Source organism: Nycticebus coucang, chromosome 6, assembly GCF_027406575.1.
Source record: "Nycticebus coucang isolate mNycCou1 chromosome 6, mNycCou1.pri, whole genome shotgun sequence".
NCBI lineage: Eukaryota > Metazoa > Chordata > Mammalia > Primates > Lorisidae > Nycticebus > Nycticebus coucang.
Window position 1 is genome coordinate 76,095,051 of NC_069785.1, and position 19,474 is coordinate 76,114,524.

At 45.6% G+C, this 19,474-nt stretch overlaps 1 protein-coding gene across 8 annotated transcripts in view; it reads left to right on the forward strand.

Annotated features, from left to right (window-relative positions):
• NEO1 (neogenin 1) overlaps positions 1–16,991 on the forward strand; it is a 266,637-nt gene extending 249,646 nt beyond the window's left edge. For 6 of the 8 annotated variants that reach the window (XM_053594083.1, XM_053594084.1, XM_053594085.1 and 3 more), the window contains 6 exons: positions 2,157–2,395; positions 2,952–3,044; positions 6,705–6,863; positions 10,927–11,190; positions 13,480–13,616; positions 14,412–16,991. In XM_053594083.1, the coding sequence (XP_053450058.1) occupies positions 2,157–2,395; positions 2,952–3,044; positions 6,705–6,863; positions 10,927–11,190; positions 13,480–13,616; positions 14,412–14,495 (976 nt within the window). In that variant the 3' untranslated portion in view covers positions 14,496–16,991. The remainder of the gene's footprint in view (positions 1–2,156; positions 2,396–2,951; positions 3,045–6,704; positions 6,864–10,926; positions 11,191–13,479; positions 13,617–14,411) is intronic. The other 2 variants (XM_053594089.1, XM_053594090.1) reach the window with 1 other exon arrangement.
• Positions 16,992–19,474: the final 2,483 nt, after the last annotated feature.

Here is a 19,474-nt window from a genome sequence, read left to right on the forward strand (position 1 = left end):
CAGTCCTCGTCTTACATGGTCTCCCAGCAACATTTAACACGCTCACCTTTTCCTTCCCTCCAGAAACATCCTCTTCTCTTGCCCTGCGTGACAGAGCATCCTCCTCCTTAGCCCTCTGCCGACCCAGCCATCAGATCCGTTTCCGAGGGCCTGGGCCTGGGCTCTCGTCCTCTGCGCTCTCCCCAGGTGACCCCCTCTGCTCCACACCTTCATCTTCGTTCCAGCCACTCCCAGGCTTCTTTCTCCAGCCCAGACCTTTCTCTTGCACACCCAGTGGCCTCTTCTGCATTTCTTCTCCTGTCTCAGAGGGCTTCAAACTCAGCATGTCCAAATCAAAATTCATGAGCTTATCAGACAAACCTGCTTCACTCCAACCAGAAACTGTGACCTCAGCCTTTACCCCTCTTTCTTCTTTACCCCCACCCCACTCTACCTCCATTTATTCCCCAAGTCCTGTCATAGCTGCCTCCTAAAGAACTTTCAAATCCGCCTCTTTCCTCACTCCCACTGTCCCAGGCCACTGTCAGTCCTACTAGATAGCAGTAGCATCCTGTGGTCTCCTCTGCCCCACAGCCCACAGATCTGTTCTTCACACCATGGCTGGTGTCATGCTTTAACTCAGAGTTGATCTCCTTACTCTCCTGCTTAAAATCATGCAATGGTTTCTCCTTAGTCATGGAGGGAAATTCAAACTCTTGGTGCTGCTCTAAGACCCCCTCTGATCTGGCCCCTACTACTTTCCCAGCTTTATTTCATAGCATCTTCTGCATGGTGGTGGCCCTACCACCACCACTCAGGATTTCTTAAAATCCCTCTCACATACCTCAAGGCTGTTGTCCTCTGCTTCAGGATTTGACATAAGTGGATTGCACCATCTGGAATGTGCTTTCTGTCCCCTTTAGGTCTCAGCTTAAATGTCACTTCTTCTTCCAGGTTCTTCCTGTCCAGCTTAGATTTATCTGTTGAGAGGTCTCTGTAACACTTGGCATTTCTTTAAGCTCAGAGCATTTTAAAATAATGGTTCCATATGTGTCTCTGTTACTTGGCTAGAACTTCTGAGGTAACAGCAGTCTTAGCACAGGGTCTGGCATCTGCTCAGTACCTAGTACGTGCTTATTGAAGGGGGGAGTGAGTGGAGAGGCTAACACACAGAGAGGCAGACGCTGCCTACTGAGTGGCAGGCCCCACTCGCCTGCCCATAAAGCTTCCTTCCTCTTCAGAAGCTGGAGGCTCTCCCTCTGCTCCATTGTTACGTTTCTACCTAACGTTGTTTCCCTACGGATTAGAAATTTGTAGAGGAAACTTCTTTAGGGATTATTTGATTTTAAAATGGGCCAAGAATGTGAGACCAGCCTGGATAACATATCACGATCTCATTATCTACAAAAAATTAAAAATTTAGCCAAGTGTTCTAGCACACGCCTATAGGCCTAGCCACTCAGAAAGGCTGGAGTGGAAGGATCTCTTAAGCCCAGGAGTTGAAGACTGCGGTAGGTTTGATCACTCCGCTGCACTCCAGCCTGGGCAACAGAGCAAGACCCTGACTCTTAAAAAGAAAATAAAAAAGCTATCTTAATTTCTTAACACTCAAAAAAGTGATCACAAGGCAATATTTAAGTATGGTGAGTACCTCTAAATAGTATGGACAGAGTGGAGATACATTTACTCTTTCCAAAAGCAAACTTTTGGCCTCCATTGGTTTTTTTGAGAGCGTGGGGGTAGGGTAGGAATGGTTATTTTGTTTTTTGTTTTTTTATTTTTTCAGTTTTTGCCATTGTTTGAAACATCTCTTAGAAAGAAGTTTTAGGGCGGCACCTGTGGCTCAGTGGGTAGGGCGCTGGCCCCATATACTGAGGGTGGTGGTTTGAAACCCAGCCCCGGCCAAACTGCAACAAAAAATAGCCAGGCGTCGTGGCGGGCACCTGTAGTCCCAGCTACTTAGAAAGCTGAGGCAAGAGACTCGCCTAAGCCCAGGAATTGGAGGTTGCTGTGAGCTGTGTGACGCCATGGCACTCTACCGAGGGTAATAAAGTGAGACTCTGTCTCTAAAAAAAAAAAGGAGAAAGAAAGAAAGGCAGTTTTAATCACTCAAGCCTTTTGACAAGTATGTTCAAAGAAGTTACTTTTTAAGAAGCTCCTATTAATTTTGTGCCTAGGAAACGAGCAGCCTGCAAGTCCGTGAATGGCTCTCACAAGTACAAAGGCAATTCCAAAGATGTCAAACCCCCAGATCTCTGGATTCATCATGAGAGACTGGAGCTGAAACCAATTGATAAGTCTCCAGATCCAAACCCCATCATGACCGATACTCCCATTCCTCGCAACTCTCAAGATATCACCCCAGTTGACAATTCCATGGACAGCAACATCCATCAAAGGCGAAACTCATACAGAGGTACATTTCAAGTCCGGGTGTTCCTCCAAGTGTTAGGAGACTGTTCTCATATAAATCATTGTCCATTTTCTGCAGTTACTTTGATTTGGTGATTCCTATACAAGATCAGGTTTAAAGAAATGTGTTCTAGGATTTTGTCAGCATTAGATGAAGAGTAGGTAGTTTGTTATGGAGGAGACGTTCTGTTCCCATATGACACAACCTTCTAGAATCTCGGGCTTTAGCAGTGTAATACTCTAGTATTCGAGGAAGCCAGCCCCCATTTCCTTCTCTCCCTGCAGCTGCCTACACCCGTCACTGTGGTGTTCAGGTGCTCTGGGTCTGGATATTCCGAGACATTGCACTACAGTGTGGTGGGCAGCTTGTGTCGTCCACGCTGGTTCGCAGCAGGGACTCCTGCATCCGTCTTACTCTCTCTCTCACTTCCTACAGAAGTGCTTTGTCCCCATTATGTTGTTTGTGAATTCCAAATCCCCCATTAGAAATGTTTTACTATGGTGGCTACTCAGTGGCCTAGGGTACATGCCTGTAACTGACCTCCATATCTGATATCTAGGGTATGAATCAGAGGACAGCATGTCTACGCTGGCTGGAAGGCGAGGAATGAGACCAAAAATGATGATGCCCTTTGACTCCCAGCCGCCCCAGCGTAAGTAAAAGCTTCCATCTGCTCCAGGGATGCCAGTCTGTCCAGTCACGTAGGGAAACAACTACAAATGATCTCTTTTACTTCATTTGATCCTAACACAGAAGATAATCTACCAAGGTTTGACACCTTCAAGAAGACGTATCAAACACTTGCCGTATTTTACAGTAAATATTATTCTTGAGTTTAGATAAGCTACAAAGCCAATATCCCCAGTCTCCCAGGAATCAGGAAGTATCCAGTCTCCCTAAAGTGTGTGCCCTATCTATGGAAGAGACAGGGAAGCATCCCTGAAGGATGGGACTGAGGAGGGCCTGATGTCACAGGTGTTCCTTCAGCGTCCTAACACGTGTTCAGTGTTGTGTGCACCTGTGCAATTCTTTTTCTATCTAAACTTTGTTTTAGAGTAGCTTTACAGTGTGGAATTTGTAAAGCAATGTTTGTCAACCTTACTTGACCATGATTCACTTTGATAAGTCTAAAAGTTGCTGAGACTTCTTTAATAATAGTTGAAATGCAATATGAGTGAATATCCTTTAATAGTAGTTGAAATGCAATGTAAGTTAAATATCATGATTAAAAACCAAAAAGCAGGGGGAAAACCAATCCTTTTTTCAAACTACTGTGTCCTTTTTGTCACTGTTTTTAAGGTAGAAAAGTCTTTCAGACTAGCTGGCACAGGGGGCTTCCAGGAGAGGGAACTCTCAGCCATCTGTCTGTCAGCAAGTAACATGATTGTAAGGTCCATGGTAACCCCCACACAGGAGGGCACCCACGGCACCCTGTACTTGGAAAAGCTTCTCACATGCCCAGCCTTGTGGTGGAACCTCCGAGCATCCAGATGTGTACACTCCCTCTCCCACAAACACTCACTGTACACAGCATGTAAGACACTAGATTGTAAAACGCAGCTTTGAGAGAGAATGTCCTGTTCATTGATAGATCATTTCTGCACAAAATAGCTTATGGGGCCCATGATGGAAAGAAAGGCCTGGGCTTGGAAATCTGCAGAGAAAGACCACGGTTTCCCTCTTATAGGAGGTACCGTGGGGTTCCCAGACTTAAAGACACAAATGCCTAAGAAGAGTAAATTAATCTATTCTAGTTGCTTTGATTTCTAAGAATACTGTGGCCTGACTACTTACTTGTTTTGTATAAGACTAAAGTTTCTACCTGAACTGGTTTGTTTCTAAAACTTACAAAATATGACTATCTTTATTTCTAGATACATTAGTTTCAAATATGTTTAGAAAAAAAAGATATGCCAGTTGATACTATTCTCTCTTTTTTTTTTCTTTTTTAGATAGTGAGGAATATTACTGAATTTGCACCTCAACAGTTGGGTGGGTGAATGGAATCTTTTAACTCAAGAATCTGAAATCAAATACATATATGGTCTTTAGGTTTCAAGATATCCTTTTAAAAACCCACATGTCTATAGTCCTTTTTCATAGCTGAGTTCTGAGTCCAGAAGTGATGCAGGAGCCTTGCAGCCACCATCTGTGTAACCTGGTCTCCGATGACAGTGCGGTGCTGGGATGGCTTGCTGGGGTCAGGATGAGCTTCAGTACAAGGCTGTGCATAGAAGCACCAAGTTCAGATTCAGCTAACACTGCTGATAGCCTGCTCTATTCCAGGCAGGCCGTTCACATTGCTTTATTTTTTTTTTACTTATCTCAATAGAGCGGAAATGTCTTTATTTTTTTATTTATTTATTTTTTTGGTTTTTGGCCAGGGCTGGGTTTGAACTCGCCACCTCCGGCATATGGGACCAGTGCCCTACTCCTTGAGCCACAGGTGCCTCCTGGAAATGTCTTATAAAAGAAAAAACTGATTAGTTTTTCCAGTCTACACCTAGAATGCTTTCAGATTGTACTCCTTTGTGTAAAAATTGGGAGGTTTATTCTCCCTACCTCAGCTTGAGTTCTAGAAAATGCTGATTCTTAGGCACCTACTTCTAAAGCTACCTGTCTTCCCCCAGAGGAGATGCTGACTCCCAGGCTGCCCTGAGGACCCTCCCCAGGCAGCCTCCCCACATAGTGTTTTACTCCCCCAGAGCCTCTGGTCACTGAGAGCAGCTCCTGAGGGAAAGCCTGTTCTGTTCTCAGGCCTTGGGAAGGGGATGGAGGGACAGTACTCTAGGCTCTCAGCACATGCCCAGGATGGAGATGGCTGCAGAGTAACGCATCCATTTTCTTGGCTGGGACTCTCTTCACCAAAGTAATGTTGAATGGCCCCTCAAAGGTCTGGGGAGAGCCCTGGTGACAGAAGACATTTTTAATAAGTTCCAAAGGGCTAATCAGTTGTATTATGAAGTTCATGAAGCCCTTGCTTGAGGAAGAAAAAGATTCCTTGTTTTCTAGTGAACCTTTCTTATTTTAGGGGGCAGGTATAGGGCTGGCTATCTTGACCTTAAACATTCTGTTTCTATAATTACTGTAAGGAAGTGCCTAAGGAAAGTTTAGTCCCAAACTCTGAGCTTCTTATTTTGTTTGTCCATCTCTGAGATCAATAATGAAGCTCGTGGAAAGTTGTATGTGGAATCTCTGTCTTCATAGGAAGGAGTATGTAAAATCTTTGTGTGGAAATTTTAGATTCTTTAGCTAAATGCCATGGATTGAATCCTTGGCCAGCATGGGACAGAAAGAGGAAATTAGGAAAAATCCATTTTTTTTTTAAATCCAGTTTTTTTAATGTGAATGAATGTGGCTGAGCCCCAGACAGGAAGCAATAAGAGATGGTGCCATCAGCCTGTAGTTCAGGCTTTTAGTACTAGATTGGACCATCAAAATTAAATTTCATTTGCGTTCCTTTTACGATATGAAGAGTGATTAAACAGCTACGTATTTATTTGGCCTAAATACACATTACATGCTTCATTCGGCAATTTTTTTAAAAGGCAGGATGAATTAGGACTATGCTCAAAGGAGAAGGAATGTCTTTCTGTCATTTTAGTGGGACAAAAAATAATAGAAACCTAAGTTATGATTTGTTGGCTTATGAATTTATATTTGTGACATATTCAAATAGAAATTTTTAATAACCCATGTTATCCATGGTTTTTTTTTTTAGAGACAGAGTCTCACTTTGTCACCCTCAGTACAGTGCCGTGGTGTCACAGCTCACAGCAACCTCCAGCTCTTGGGCTTAGGTGATGCTCTTGCCTCAGTCTCCCAAGTAGCTGGGACTACAGGCACCCACCACAGCGCCCAGCTATTTTTTTGTTGTAGTTTGGCTGGGGCCAGGTTCAAACCCGCCACCCTTGGTATATGGGGCCAGCACTCTACTCACTGAGCCACAGGCGCTGCCCATAATCCATGTTTTTAATAGAATAATTGAAAAATACAGATAAGCCAAAAGAAAAATATTCTTTGAATCTTGACCATTCTTTCCTGCAAGATCATCACTGTTAACATTTCCGTATTCCTCAGACTTCCTTTTCCTTTACATATATAGACATAAGCGTAAGAGTGTGTTCATTTTTTAAAACAAATTTAAAATCAATGACAAATTATCCAAATCCAGCCAGTTGTCACCAAAAAGCCAACAGAGTGTGGTTGGATTATACGGGAGGGGGCAGGGGGTGACTTTGCTCTTAAACTGTGATTGGTATGTGTCCATGCACGCATGTTAAGCATTTCTCTGTCTTGTGTTCATTCGCAGCTGTGATTAGTGCCCATCCCATCCATTCCCTCGATAACCCTCACCATCATTTCCACTCCAGCAGCCTCGCTTCTCCAGCTCGCAGTCATCTCTACCACCCGGGCAGCCCTTGGCCCATTGGCACATCCATGTCCCTTTCAGACAGGGCCAATTCCACAGGTGAGAGATGAGGATGGAGCCCAGATGGAAAGTACTCCAAAGGAGTTGGCAAGCAGAAATGGGGAAGGAATCGCTTGACTTAGAAGAGGGATTTTGAATTTCTCTCTGTTACTTACTTAGCATAACATGTCTGTGACTAACTCAAATTTGTTTCAGTGAAATTCACCTCACTTTTCTCCCCAAGTTTTAAGTACTCGGTGTAAGGTATCATTTTAGTAAAAATAGCAATATCTCCAATCACATAAACTTCCCTTGTTCCATTACCTTGCATCATAATTCAGTCTTTTTTTTCCAATTTATTTTTTTAATCCCTAATTTAAAAGGAACATTCATCTTGGGTGATTTTCAGGCACCAGCAGCTGCCTTTGCCCACAGTCATCCCAGAATCAGGAAGGTCTGTAGGTCCAGACAAAGAATACCCAGGAGTCAGCGGCCACCACCCACGTGGAGCTCATGCAGATTATAGCCCTCAGGTTGCCTAATGTCATTTAGAAAATACGTGGCCAAACATGTCCCAGTTTGGAAATGTTAGGGAACAGCATTATCACACAGTTTCAAGGAGAAAATAGTGAAGTTCACAGCAAATGAACTAAATATTACTCCTCATTAATTGAAAATTAATTTCTATCCTCTCAGTTTTAAACTGCAAATCTAGTAACTTCCCTTATATATATACTAAATTGTTTTTCTATCATTTGAAACATTTCTGTTAGTAGTTATTATGTTACAGGTAGAAACTACATTTTTGTAGTTTGGGGAAATAAGAGAATGTCAAGTGATTTCCATATTAAAAGAACCTCAAAACTTTGTGACAGTAGTTTGGGTTGCCAATAATATCCTTTTCACCTTAAAGTTCTGATCAATCATAAACATACTCAAAACATGAAATGAAGATAAAAGTTTTATAAAATGATGCCTAATAACTCCTAACATCATCTAGTGCCAAGTCTATTACCTGGTTTGGAGACTGCTGCCTGAACTCTTGTCTAAATTTGGCTTTCTATTGTCTTTTTCCAAATCCAGGTTTGGGGTCCTTCCCTTAGGGAAAGAAGGACTAGAGGATAGACGGTTATTCCAGCCAGTGGCATGGAGAACCAAAGTCTGCCATGCGAACATAGCCTCAAATAGAACAGAGGACCAGAAAGCAGCCCTCCAGACCTGCTTGTAGAAAGGAGGCTTTATGCCTAACCCTGTTTCTCCATTTCTAAGGTCAAGGAATGCTGCACACTAGGATTCTGCCTGAGAGGATGGCAGGCTCTTTGCAATCAAATTAGCCCCCTTCTCCTGGACTAGGAGGGGATCAGAGTTGGAGAGAAGCATGGCAGCTCCTGCCCAGCCCTTATCCAAGTGATCTATGGACTTATGTAAAAGCAAAGTAATTATTTGCATTGCTAGCAGACTCCTCACTTTGATAAGTGAGGGGATAAGAGAAGGTAAAGCTAAAGTGATAGAGTCATTGAAGATGGATTTGAAATATAGAATAATATCTACAAATGATGGAAGTTCTCTTATTATTGTACTTTCCCAAGCCCTGTGTTTCTATAGTTCAGAGTATTGCTGCAGCTCTGTGCATGTGGGCTTGGCACTAGAAGAGCACTTTTCTCTTGTTTAACCAAACACTTGATCAGTGTGGACTTTGCATGTCAACTGTGATGAGAGGCAAGTCAGCCAGGAAGTAGGCTCCTCACCAAAGCAGAAGTTTATTTACAGCATAGTTTCTGAATAGACCAGTTGTACTGCACAGTATCAGGAATCACAGAGAATACAGTGTTGTCTGGTGCCCTCTGCAGTTGTACAAGACGTCCCTGGGACCCAAGACCTTCACGCTAAGGAGGTGACATTCAAGATTGACTTGGCAGGGGGCAGCAGGCAGCAGGCCCTGGCTCTGCCTCGTGGAGCCAGTTCCATTTCCCTTTTTCCCCTTTCCCACCATCTCTTTGGCCCTCAGAAGTGTATATGTCAACTTAAAGGCAGTTGAGTCCGTCAAGGAAAACCTCTGTACCCAAGAGCTGACCAAACATACCTGCCAGTACAGGCTCACATGGTCAGGACTTGAGCCCACTTTTCTCTCTCCTCCTCCCTGCTCCCGTTCCTAACCAGGATCACACTGAGTAGGAACAGCACCTCCCCAGCATGGTGATTGGTGACTTGAGGAAGCCTAAGAAGCGAGATCCTCAGCCCACCTCTTTGGGGGTGAGAAGTGATCTTGGCCTGGCAGGTCAACACAGCCAGGCGTGCTTAGGAGGGTGTGTGAGTCCCTCATCCCTGGGACCCCAGACCTTTAAGCTAAGGAGGTAACACTCATGATTGACTTGCCCTGTCTTCTCAGAGCCCAAGGGGAAGGTTCATTGCTGCCTCAGCCACAAGGGCAGGGAAATGTGTTGGATTTCTGCAGATTGCTCAGGCATTGCAGTAATTCTTTATTATCAGGGGATACATTCCAAGATCCCTAGTGGAGGCCCAAACCATGTGTAGACCAAACCCTATATATATATTTTTGATCTGATAACCAAGGTAGCTACTAAATGACTAGTGAGCGTGTATTATATACCTCCTAGATAGGCTGGACTGAGGGATGATCATGTCCTAAATGGGATCCTGCGAGATTCCATCATACTACTCAGAATGATGCATAATTTCAAAACTTAGGAATTGTCTACTTCTAGAGTTTTCCAGTTAATATTTTTGGACAGTGGTTGACCACAGGTACCTGAAGCCATGGAAAGCAAAATCATGGATAAGGGGAGACTGCTGTACCCTTTAAGGTTGAGCACTCGAGGAATCAGACGAGGCCTTGAGACTGCCTGTTACAGCCTATTTCCCTGAGCTGGTATACTTCGTACGTCTCCACAGGGGAGGGGACATTGGTCTGTGTGGCTCACACTGTTGGAAAGGTCTTCCACATGAGGTCTCCCTCAGCCTTTGTGCTGCTTCTGCCCCCACAGGGTTGGGGATGAGAGGTACTGGGCATGGAAAAGTATATATATAGTATGTGGTGATTCAGAGCAAGGGCCTGATAGAGTCCAGGATTCAGATTCTGCCCTGCCAGTTCTGAACCTGTGAGCAATTTGGTTAACCTCCAGAGCCTTCTGAATTTCTTTGAGGCCTGAATGAGCTAATGATATAATGCACCTCACCTCATGCCTGGCTTAGAGTAACTTACAAAGAAAAGAACCTTATAGATTATTCAAGCACTGCATTCGGCACTTTTCTTACATTTCAGTGTTATTCTCCCTGTTTTGTAAATGAAGACACTGAGACTCTGAGATAGACTTTGCCAAAGCCACGCAGTTAGTATGCCAGATTAGGGTCCACATAGACTTGTCTGACTCCAAAGGTAGTGCTTTGCTACCTCACCGGGCTGCCTTTCGGAACAACTCTGTGCCCCCTTCACGTATTTTAAGATTGTTATCATATTCTTCATGAGTCTTCCCTTCTCCAGGCTAATCTACCCCTGTCTCTTTCTCTGGACCAAAATGCCCCTCATTTGGTGTGATCTTAAAGCTGTGTACAGACCTCTGGACTGTTAGGTTGTCTATGTCTCACTTGAGCTGTGGGGCTTTTGCTCTGGTTGAGGCCTTGCGCCATCCCTGGCAGGCATGAAGGCCTGTGGCGTTGGCTCTCCTGCCATGACCACCAGGCCTTGCCAGCAGAGCTGGTTCCTGCCAGGTACCCAGCCAGCCTTGGTGGCCAGATACGGTCTTCTAAGACTACTAGTCAGTGAGTGAGAATTTTAATTTTCTTTTATACATAATTATGGTTTAAGACACGGTCTCCAAAACCTGTATATGTGCTCCATGACAAGTACTAAAAAGAACTTTAATCCTGTAAAATTATGGTAGGTGAAAAAATTGGAACAGCTGATTGAGTACGAAGTTGTTCGGGATTCTTTTAGAGTAGTCCATCCCTCTACAGTTAGCCTTGGCAATGGCTAATCCATATTCCTTTGATCTCCAGTGCTTACTAAACTGGTTTAGGGGATCCCTAGAAATAGCCAGAATCCTGGGATTTGCATATGTTCAATGGCAAAAGAAATGCTAACCTTTAGACTTTCCTGCTGTAGAATCGGTTCGAAATACCCCCAGCACTGACACCATGCCAGCCTCCTCCTCGCAGACGTGCTGTACTGATCATCAGGATCCCGAAGGTGCTACCAGCTCCTCTTACTTGGCCAGCTCCCAAGAGGAAGATTCAGGCCAGAGCCTCCCCACAGCCCACGTTCGCCCTTCCCACCCATTGAAGAGCTTCGCTGTGCCAGCAATCCCACCTCCGGGACCTCCCACCTATGACCCTGCATTGCCAAGCACACCGTTACTATCCCAGCAAGGTGAGTGAGGACAGCAATATCCCTGGAGGGACCCTTGGGCTCAGGCTTGGAACAGAAATCACCCATTCTTTGAAAAATAACAAAGTAAATATCCTCCAAGCTTATCTCAGCAAGTTAGATAGAGTGGCCCTGCAGTCATTACCCCACTCAGGAATGCATACAAACCAAAGAATAATTTGCTGGGAGCCAGGTTGCCCTTTTGAATTGTGCAGAACCCTTGATGGTAAAATCCAGTGGCATGGAAAGAGCAACAGATCTGGTCTACCCAGCCCCCGCTGGGATCCCCTAATGCCACAAGATGCCTGCAAGCTAGAGAAGGGGTCTGGGAAGCCAAGACTTAGCCCTGTAGGGTCATGAATCTTTCTCAGAAGGAACCTCAGTATAAGGGAATGAACACTACAGAAGGGAATTTCATTTGCCCAAGTTCATACAGCTCAACAACAGTCCCCTGACCTCAAAGGCATGCTTCCCCCCCACCCTACTTTTCCACATTATTATCTGCTATGATGGTTTTACAGTGATTTTCAAATTTTCTGGTCTCAGGAGCCTTTAATATCTTAAAAGCTATTGAGGACACAAAAGAGCTTTTTTCCACCTGGATTATATCTATCAGTGTTTACCGTATTAGAAATTAAAACTGAGAAAGTTTTAAAATATATTCATCTCATTTAAAAATAGCAATCTATGTTAAGATAAATAGCATAATTTTAATGAAAAATAATTTTTTAAAACAAAAATATAGCAAGAAGAATGTCATTGTCTTATTTTTGCAAATCTCATTAGTGTCTGACTTAATAGAAAACAGCTGGATTCTCCTATCCGCTTCTGTATTCAATCTGTTGCAATATGTTGTTTTAGTTGAAATATAAGAAGAAAATCTGGCCTTACAAATCTGTAATTGGAAAAGAGAAGGGTATTTTTATAACCTTCTCAGATAATTGTGGATTTTATTTTTTGATACTATGGCAAAATTCAACAAGTTGTAATTTTTTACAGGTTTGTTTATAATGCCAAATCTAAAACCATAGTCATGAACAACTATTCATACTCTATTCCATTAAAATTCATTGGCCTATCTTGTATTTTGAATGCATGATACTAAAATATTCCACATTGGTCATTTAGGAAATACTGGCTTAGCTATGCAAATGCCCCAAACACTGATACATTTCATTATTCAATATCAAAAACACATTCTTTGAGATTAGGAGTTCGAGACAAGCCTGGGGCAACTAAGCAAGACCCCATCTCTACAAAAAATAAGAAAAATAAGCTGGGTAGAAAAATGAGTATCTTCCTTAACAGTTACTTAGAAAGCTGAGGCAGGAAGATAACTTGAGCCCATGAGTTCAAGGTTGTAATGAGCTATGATCATGTCATTGTACTTCTGCCTGAGCAACAAAGCAAGACCTATCTGTTAAGAAATAAAAATAAATAAACAACACATTCATTAATACCAATGAAGTGTGTAAGTATTAAGAAGCTCTGATCCTATGGTGGCAGATGCAAGTTTTTTAAAATTCTCATTTTCACTTAAATTATATCATTAGCAATAAACACTGTCTATTGCTTTCCTTTAATTGACAGGCTCATTTTGTCCATTTTCTAGAAACTATCTGAATAACCAGTTCACTTGTCAATCTGTCTTTAAACTAACAGTGGTGCTCCATGATAAAAACATCAATTCAGCTCAACTCAAACTATCTCAAGTGCCTTTAACATGGCACACCATACTTTGCAGACAGCAGAAGTCCTTTGTGCATACTTTCCATTTGTCACATACAGTAGGGTCAAGATTTAATAAAATAAGTAATTTTTACTGCATTGTTGAGGATGGTCTTGAGTGAAACTGGCATTTTAAATAGCAAGTTCCTATCATTGAGTAGCTTCAGAGTGTGGTCCTCCTGTCTTAATTTGTGCTAAGGCTGTAGCGTTTTACCTACTGCTGCATTTGTACCCTCAATGAAAAGGCCAATGATGTCTATTATGATGAAAAGGGTTTTGATTCTCAGACATCCTGCAAGGGACTTGTGGACCACCACACTTCAAGAAGAACCACTGGACTAGGATATTAGTTTTCTAAAGCCAATGGAATATAGTCTCTGGCTTCTTAAATGCCCTGCCAGCCGTCTCCCCCCTTCCCTCTCGTTCCAATAACTTTTCAGAGCAGGGTCCCAGCACCAAGCCCGTGCGCATCCTTCATGCTGAAACAGCATTTGGACCTTGGGTGCCTCCCTGAGGTCAAGGGTACAGACTGGCCACACCCCTGATGGCGCCTTTCCCCTCCAGCTCTGAACCATCACATTCACTCAGTGAAGACAGCTTCCATCGGGACTTTAGGAAGGAGCCGGCCTCCTATGCCAGTGGTTGTTCCCAGTGCCCCTGAAGTGCAGGAGACCACACGGATGCTGGAAGACTCCGAAAGTGTAAGTTCATGGGGCCATCAGCCCAGCCAGAAGGGCTGGGAACGTGTGCTAGGGCCATCAAGTGTGCTGGTTGAATTGATACTCTGTGTACACCACTCCTCACCATCCAGAAGCATGAGGCAAAAGTGCTTATTCACTCAGCAGACGTGTTTTGAGCATCTCCTCTGAGCCGGGAAGTATGCTGAAGACTTGAGGTCTTGGTCTGCTTTCTCTGTCGTACCCAGCTGCTGTATATCTTAAGTGAGCTCGTTGCACCAGCTCAGCTAATAACCCCCCTCCGAACCTCCCTTCCTTTCAGTTCTGTCCCTCTGTCTGGTCCTCTTTTCTTGGTTTGAAACCACCCACATGTTCTTTCACCCCTCAGCTCTTCTTCCTGACCTCTTCTGAGCAGGATGCGGCACGAGTAAGTGCTCGAGTGGTTGCTCTCGACCAGAGACCCTCACATTGCAGTAAAAATGTTCTGCCCCCTCATTTCCAGGTACGGGAGTGGCCAAGAGGAAAGCTTAGGGCCAGAGATCCAGGGCCATGCCAACTGTGCTGACTGTGGCAAAAACCTGGAAGGGGGCAAGCAGTGGGGCCTGTGGCTTGGGAGGTCATTGTGACCTGTGAGTGAGTGTGAGGAAAAGGCATTGTATAATGTGGAGACATGGGACTGGTGACCTTGGGTACATCCCGTTCCATCTGACTCTCTGAGCCAGCCTGGCTTTCGGTAGGCCAGTCTTCTAGGACAGTTTTACCACTGACCACTGCACACTTTGACCTCTGTCTCTGGTAACAGCGTCCTCTTTTCCACAGAGCTATGAACCAGATGAGCTGACCAAAGAGATGGCCCACCTGGAAGGACTAATGAAGGACCTAAATGCCATCACGACAGCATGACGACCTTCACCAGGACATGACTCCCAACCAGAGTCTAGAAGTCTTGGGACTTAGCCTTGAAAACAAGGAGTTGTACATTGTACGAGAGGACAGCACTTGAGGACACAGAGTGAGCCAGCGGACCAGCCAGCGCCTCCATGTGGGGCTGGCCCCAGGCATGGCCACCTGCCTTCTTCCAGTCAGCCTGGAAGAAGCCTGCATTGAGGCAGCTTCCCTTTGCCTGCTGAGACCCTACAGGACTGGGCACCATGGGCCAAAATTTGTGTCCCAGGAAGAAGCAAGAAGTACAACCTGCGCTTCACTCTGGTCAGACCATGTCTTCGTGCTGTGACTGCATCACCTTTATGGAGTGTAGACATTGGCATTTATGTACAATTTTATTTGTGTCTTATTTTATTTTACCTTCACAAACAAAAACACTATCAAAAACTAAGGAAGTCCATGGTGTTCTCCACAAGTGGTTGACATCTGACTGCTTGTTCCGATTATGTAAGGAAAGTCATTGACGGTGTGGGTTGTTCCAGGGGTTGACTTTTATGGTTTTGTTTTTATTTTTTAATTCTGAGTCGTTGCATCCTCTACCAACTATTAGTCCATCACTTTGAGGGGGAGGAATATTGCATTGCTGTTTGTAAGGGTTTTTTTTTATTTTTTTTATTATAATTATTAAAGGCCTGACTCTCCTCTCATCACTGTGAGATTACAGATCTATTTGAATTGAATGAAATGTAACATTGGAAAGACTTGTTTATGACTTTCTGTGCAGTTTCACTGTTGGGGTGGGGGGTTGGGGGTTGGGAATAGGAAATGGAGGGGCTGCAGAGGTCCTGTGAATGTTTCGGTCATTGTACTTTCTTCCAGAAGCCTGCAGAAATATGGAAGCGTCTTCTTTCTTGTCCTTTCCTGGCATGTCCATCTTTATTGTCACTGTGTTGCAACTGGAGTTTCATTTAAATCTGGTTAAAAAATTCTGTGCAATAGTTGGGTTCGAGGATTTAGCTGCCCTGATGTCTTGGCCACAGCCTGGGGAGGACATCCCTGCTAGGACCCAGAGGCTATGTCCCTGGAGATGAGAAAGCAGTGAGTGCAGACACTCTCCTGCTGCTATTGTGGGCTCCCTCTGGGGAAGCTGGAGTTTAAGGAAGGAACTTGGTTCCATAACTCCTGCTTCTCTCTAGTTCCATCCTCCAGTGCTCACGTCCACTGTTCATAGCTCTATCAGAAAGAGTGTCAGCAAGGATGAGGCAGGCAGAGCAGCAGCACCCACAAGGCTGCCGCACATCTTTCTAAACAGTATTCCTTAAGTAGCAGGGGACAGAGACAGCAGAGAGGGATGGGGGCAGTGTGCCTCTCTCCGTCCAGCAGTCAGCTAAGCCCTGATCAGGATGAGGCGGTGGGAGGTTTCTGAGGTTTACTGAGCAGCTCAGCCACACGTGGAAGCCTTTGCCTTTGCAGATAGTTCTGAGTTAGTTCTGAGTTATATTTCTTAAAAAGACAAGGAACTGAGACGTGTTTTTTTTTAAATATTAAGAATATATAATAGAAAATACAGGATAGACCCTCAGGCATCTTCCCCTACTCCCCAGCAAATCCCCAGAAGACAGTGTGGAAGGCAGTGTAGACAGTAAGTCAGGCTTCAGTTCTATAGCCAAGCAGAGATCAGCCTGTAAGACCACCAGTGGGTACCCCAGCCCACCTGCCCAGGTCCTGCACACTGCCTGGGCCCTGCAGGTACCTCACCCTGCAGGTACCCCACCTGCCTTCAAATATGGGTTATTCCCCTTTTTTACGTCTTATCACACATTTGCTTTTCTACAAGATGAGCTCTTTGTAGAAAGAGCTCTTTTCTTTTTGGGGTTAATGAAAAGCGCAATGCCTGAACTCCTGCTATCATGCAAGCTGGTCACAGGGTGGTGCCAGGTGGGATTCTGGAAAACCAGTGTACTTAAACTGATCCTGAAAAGAGCAGTCAGAGCACTCTGACCACCAGGAGGGCTAGATTCCCCAGAAACTGTCTTACCTTTTGCCCAAAGAACATGCTCTATTTTGGGCATTCCCTCCCGTGAACCCTGACACCTGTTACCTCAGGGCCTTGGTACCTGGATACTGCCACAGAATTGGGGGAGGGGCCTATTTTTAAATAAAATAACTCGTCCAAGTTGGGGATTTTTTTAAATTAAGAAAAAAGAATGCTATTCTGTATTGCACCTTTTCACAATTTAATACATTTTCTTGTGATTTTGGAAACTAAATCATTGTGTGTCTTGTGTCCTAGTGGAGCTGCTGCTCAGCAGCCTCCTTCAGGAGGATTTGGAACAAAGGGGTCTGCTGCTTTGCTGCCTGCTGGAGGGCCTGGAGGACTGCTGGAACTGGTGTCTGTACACACTTGTTTGGCCTTTTCTGTAGTTGATGCTGTAAACTATATGGCTTTTTAAAAACAATTTCATGTTTTTATTTAGTATTGGAAAGCCAATACACTTTTTTAATCCAATCAAACTCTGGTCTGGTCAAAGAGTTATTTTCCTTTGTCCTTAAGAATACAATTTTGGGGCTCCCATTTCTCAGGCTCAAATTGAGCAAGTATAAAGCACTGGGGGGACCCCAAGAGGGATGGCAGGTGAGCCTCAAGGTTGCAGGAGGTGTTCTGACCAACCACCAGTGCCTAAGATGAGTCGTGGGCCTGTCCCCTCCCCGCTGTTGCTGCCCTGCAAGACTGAGAGAGCAGCCTGAGGATGTCCTGATTGGTGTGCAGGCCGAGTCCCTGGGGGCAGCTCGCTCTGCAGTACACAGACCGGCGTCCTCGTCCTCGGCTGGCTGCCCTCCCACACCCAGCCCCTCCTGACGCCGGCAGCGGGTGTCTCCAAGGACACCCGCTTTCTCTCGCCACGTTCCCTATGTAGGATTCCTCATAGGTCTCCGGGCCTGAGCCACGAAAGGAATTCTGGTGACTTCGGCAGCCATAGGCCTGCCCTCCAAAGTTTGCCCTGGGAGTGAGGGCTGGAGCGGGAGGCGGAGCACAGCGCCCTTCCCCGCCGCTCCCTCTGCCCCGCAGCCTCCGCTGCCCCGCCAGAGTGCATCTCAGGAACCAAAGCTCATCGTTTCCCGTTAGCAGCGCCCCCTTGGCCCCAAGATGAAGTCTGAGCTGCGAAGTCGGGGCTTGTCTGCCGCGGCTTCCAGGTCCCAACTCGTCGCCTGGTGCACGGGAAGCCGCGCGGCGCCCTCGCCCCTCCGCACCCCTAGATGGCGCTCTCGGCGCGTTTTAAGGAGACGGAGCTGTCGGGTCTGTTTTCTCACCGGCCGGCGGGCTCAGCGCCGGCGAGATTAATTTCTCACTCCTTTCAGAACGCTTCGTGCCGGGGGCAGTTTCTGACAACAGTAGTTGCTCATCTCCGGGATGGGTGGACAGTCAGAGGACTTCTGGCCTGGAGCGTGTTGAAAGGCGCCCCACGGCAGCCTGCCCACCCCGGCGGGGCCCGCCCCGGTCAGCAGCCCTGGGCCTTCAAGGGCGGGAGGAACCTCAAAGGCAGGAACCGCCGATCAGCCTGACAGTGCTGGGAAAAGATGCGCCTGCCACGCCACCCGGGGTGCTGGGGTCTAGGACGAGAATGTCCTCCGGATTCCTTCTCAAATGGCTTCGTAGCCGGGCGCGGTGGCTCACGCCTGTAATCCTAGCACTCTGGCGGTGGGTGGGTCGCCTGAGGTCAGGAGTTCAAGACCAGCCTGAGCAAGAGGTCCAACCTGGTCTCTCCTAAAAATAGAAAAATTAGCCGGGTGTCGTGGGCGCCTGTAGTCCCCGCTGCGTGGGAGGCCGAGGCAAGAGGATCGCTTGAGCCCAAGAGTGGAGGTTGCTGTGAGCTGTGATGATGCCACAGCAGCACTTTACCAGCACAATACCAAGGGTGACAGAGTGACACTCTGTCTCAAAAAAAAAAAAAAGATGAGCATCATGAACAAGGCTCTTTCTCCCCCCTCCCAATCTCAGCCACCTTCTTGCCACGGGTGTAGAGTATCCTCAAGCGAACAGCAGTGAACAAGCCACCAAAGTGGTGACAGGTTGGCGAGGCAAGGACCCCAGAGGGGCCTCATCTAACCACTCTGACAGCAGTTGACTGATTTACACTTACGTCCCCAGCTACTGGGGGCTGAAGGAAAAGAATGCTTTAAATAAATTTTTCATAATCTTCTAAAAGTAAGTAATTGTGAAAAATGCTATTTGAAACAATTACCATCCAAGCATGGTGGATGATGTTCATGTCAAGATGTCCTGCTGCTTAACTAGGAACTTGATTTTGGAAATGAAACAGGGCCTAGAGCTGAGCTCAGAAAAGGATGGAGGGAGTGCTTGCTGCAGTAGGGGGTCAGAAGAATTCAGAGTTTCCTGAAATAATTAGGCTGAAGGCGGGGACGCTGGCAGTATAATCAACAAGGTGGAGAGAGAAGGAGGGGGTGTGCCGGCCGTACCCCAGGGGGAGAAGGCTGGCCTCAAAGAACTTTTTTTTATTTATTTATTAGTTTATTTCTGAGACAGAGTCTCACTCTGTCATCCTGGGTAGAGTGCCATGACATTGTCACAGCTCACAGCAACCTCAAACTCCTGGGGGGGCTCGAGCAGTCCTCTTGCCTCAGCTTCCCAAGTAGCTGGGACTACTAGCATGTGCCACAACACCCAGCTTATCAAAGAACTTTTTAAATAAGACCTCCTCCAGCTCCCCAAATCTCATGTAACGTCTGCATAAGGCCTTGCTTGAGTTACAAGTTACTCCCCTAGTGAAGAAAAGAGCATCTGGACCAACATAGTGATGGACGAAGCCTGAATCTGGTATTAGTTCACTGGACCCAGGAGCTCAGAGTCAGAAGGGAGCCTGAGAATATAAACCCAAAATTCACAGGAACCTAGAAGGCAAAGGGGAGGGTATGAGGACTTTCACAGGTCAAGAAATGTGGGTTCCAATCTGACTTATGCAGATTGTAAGAGGCAG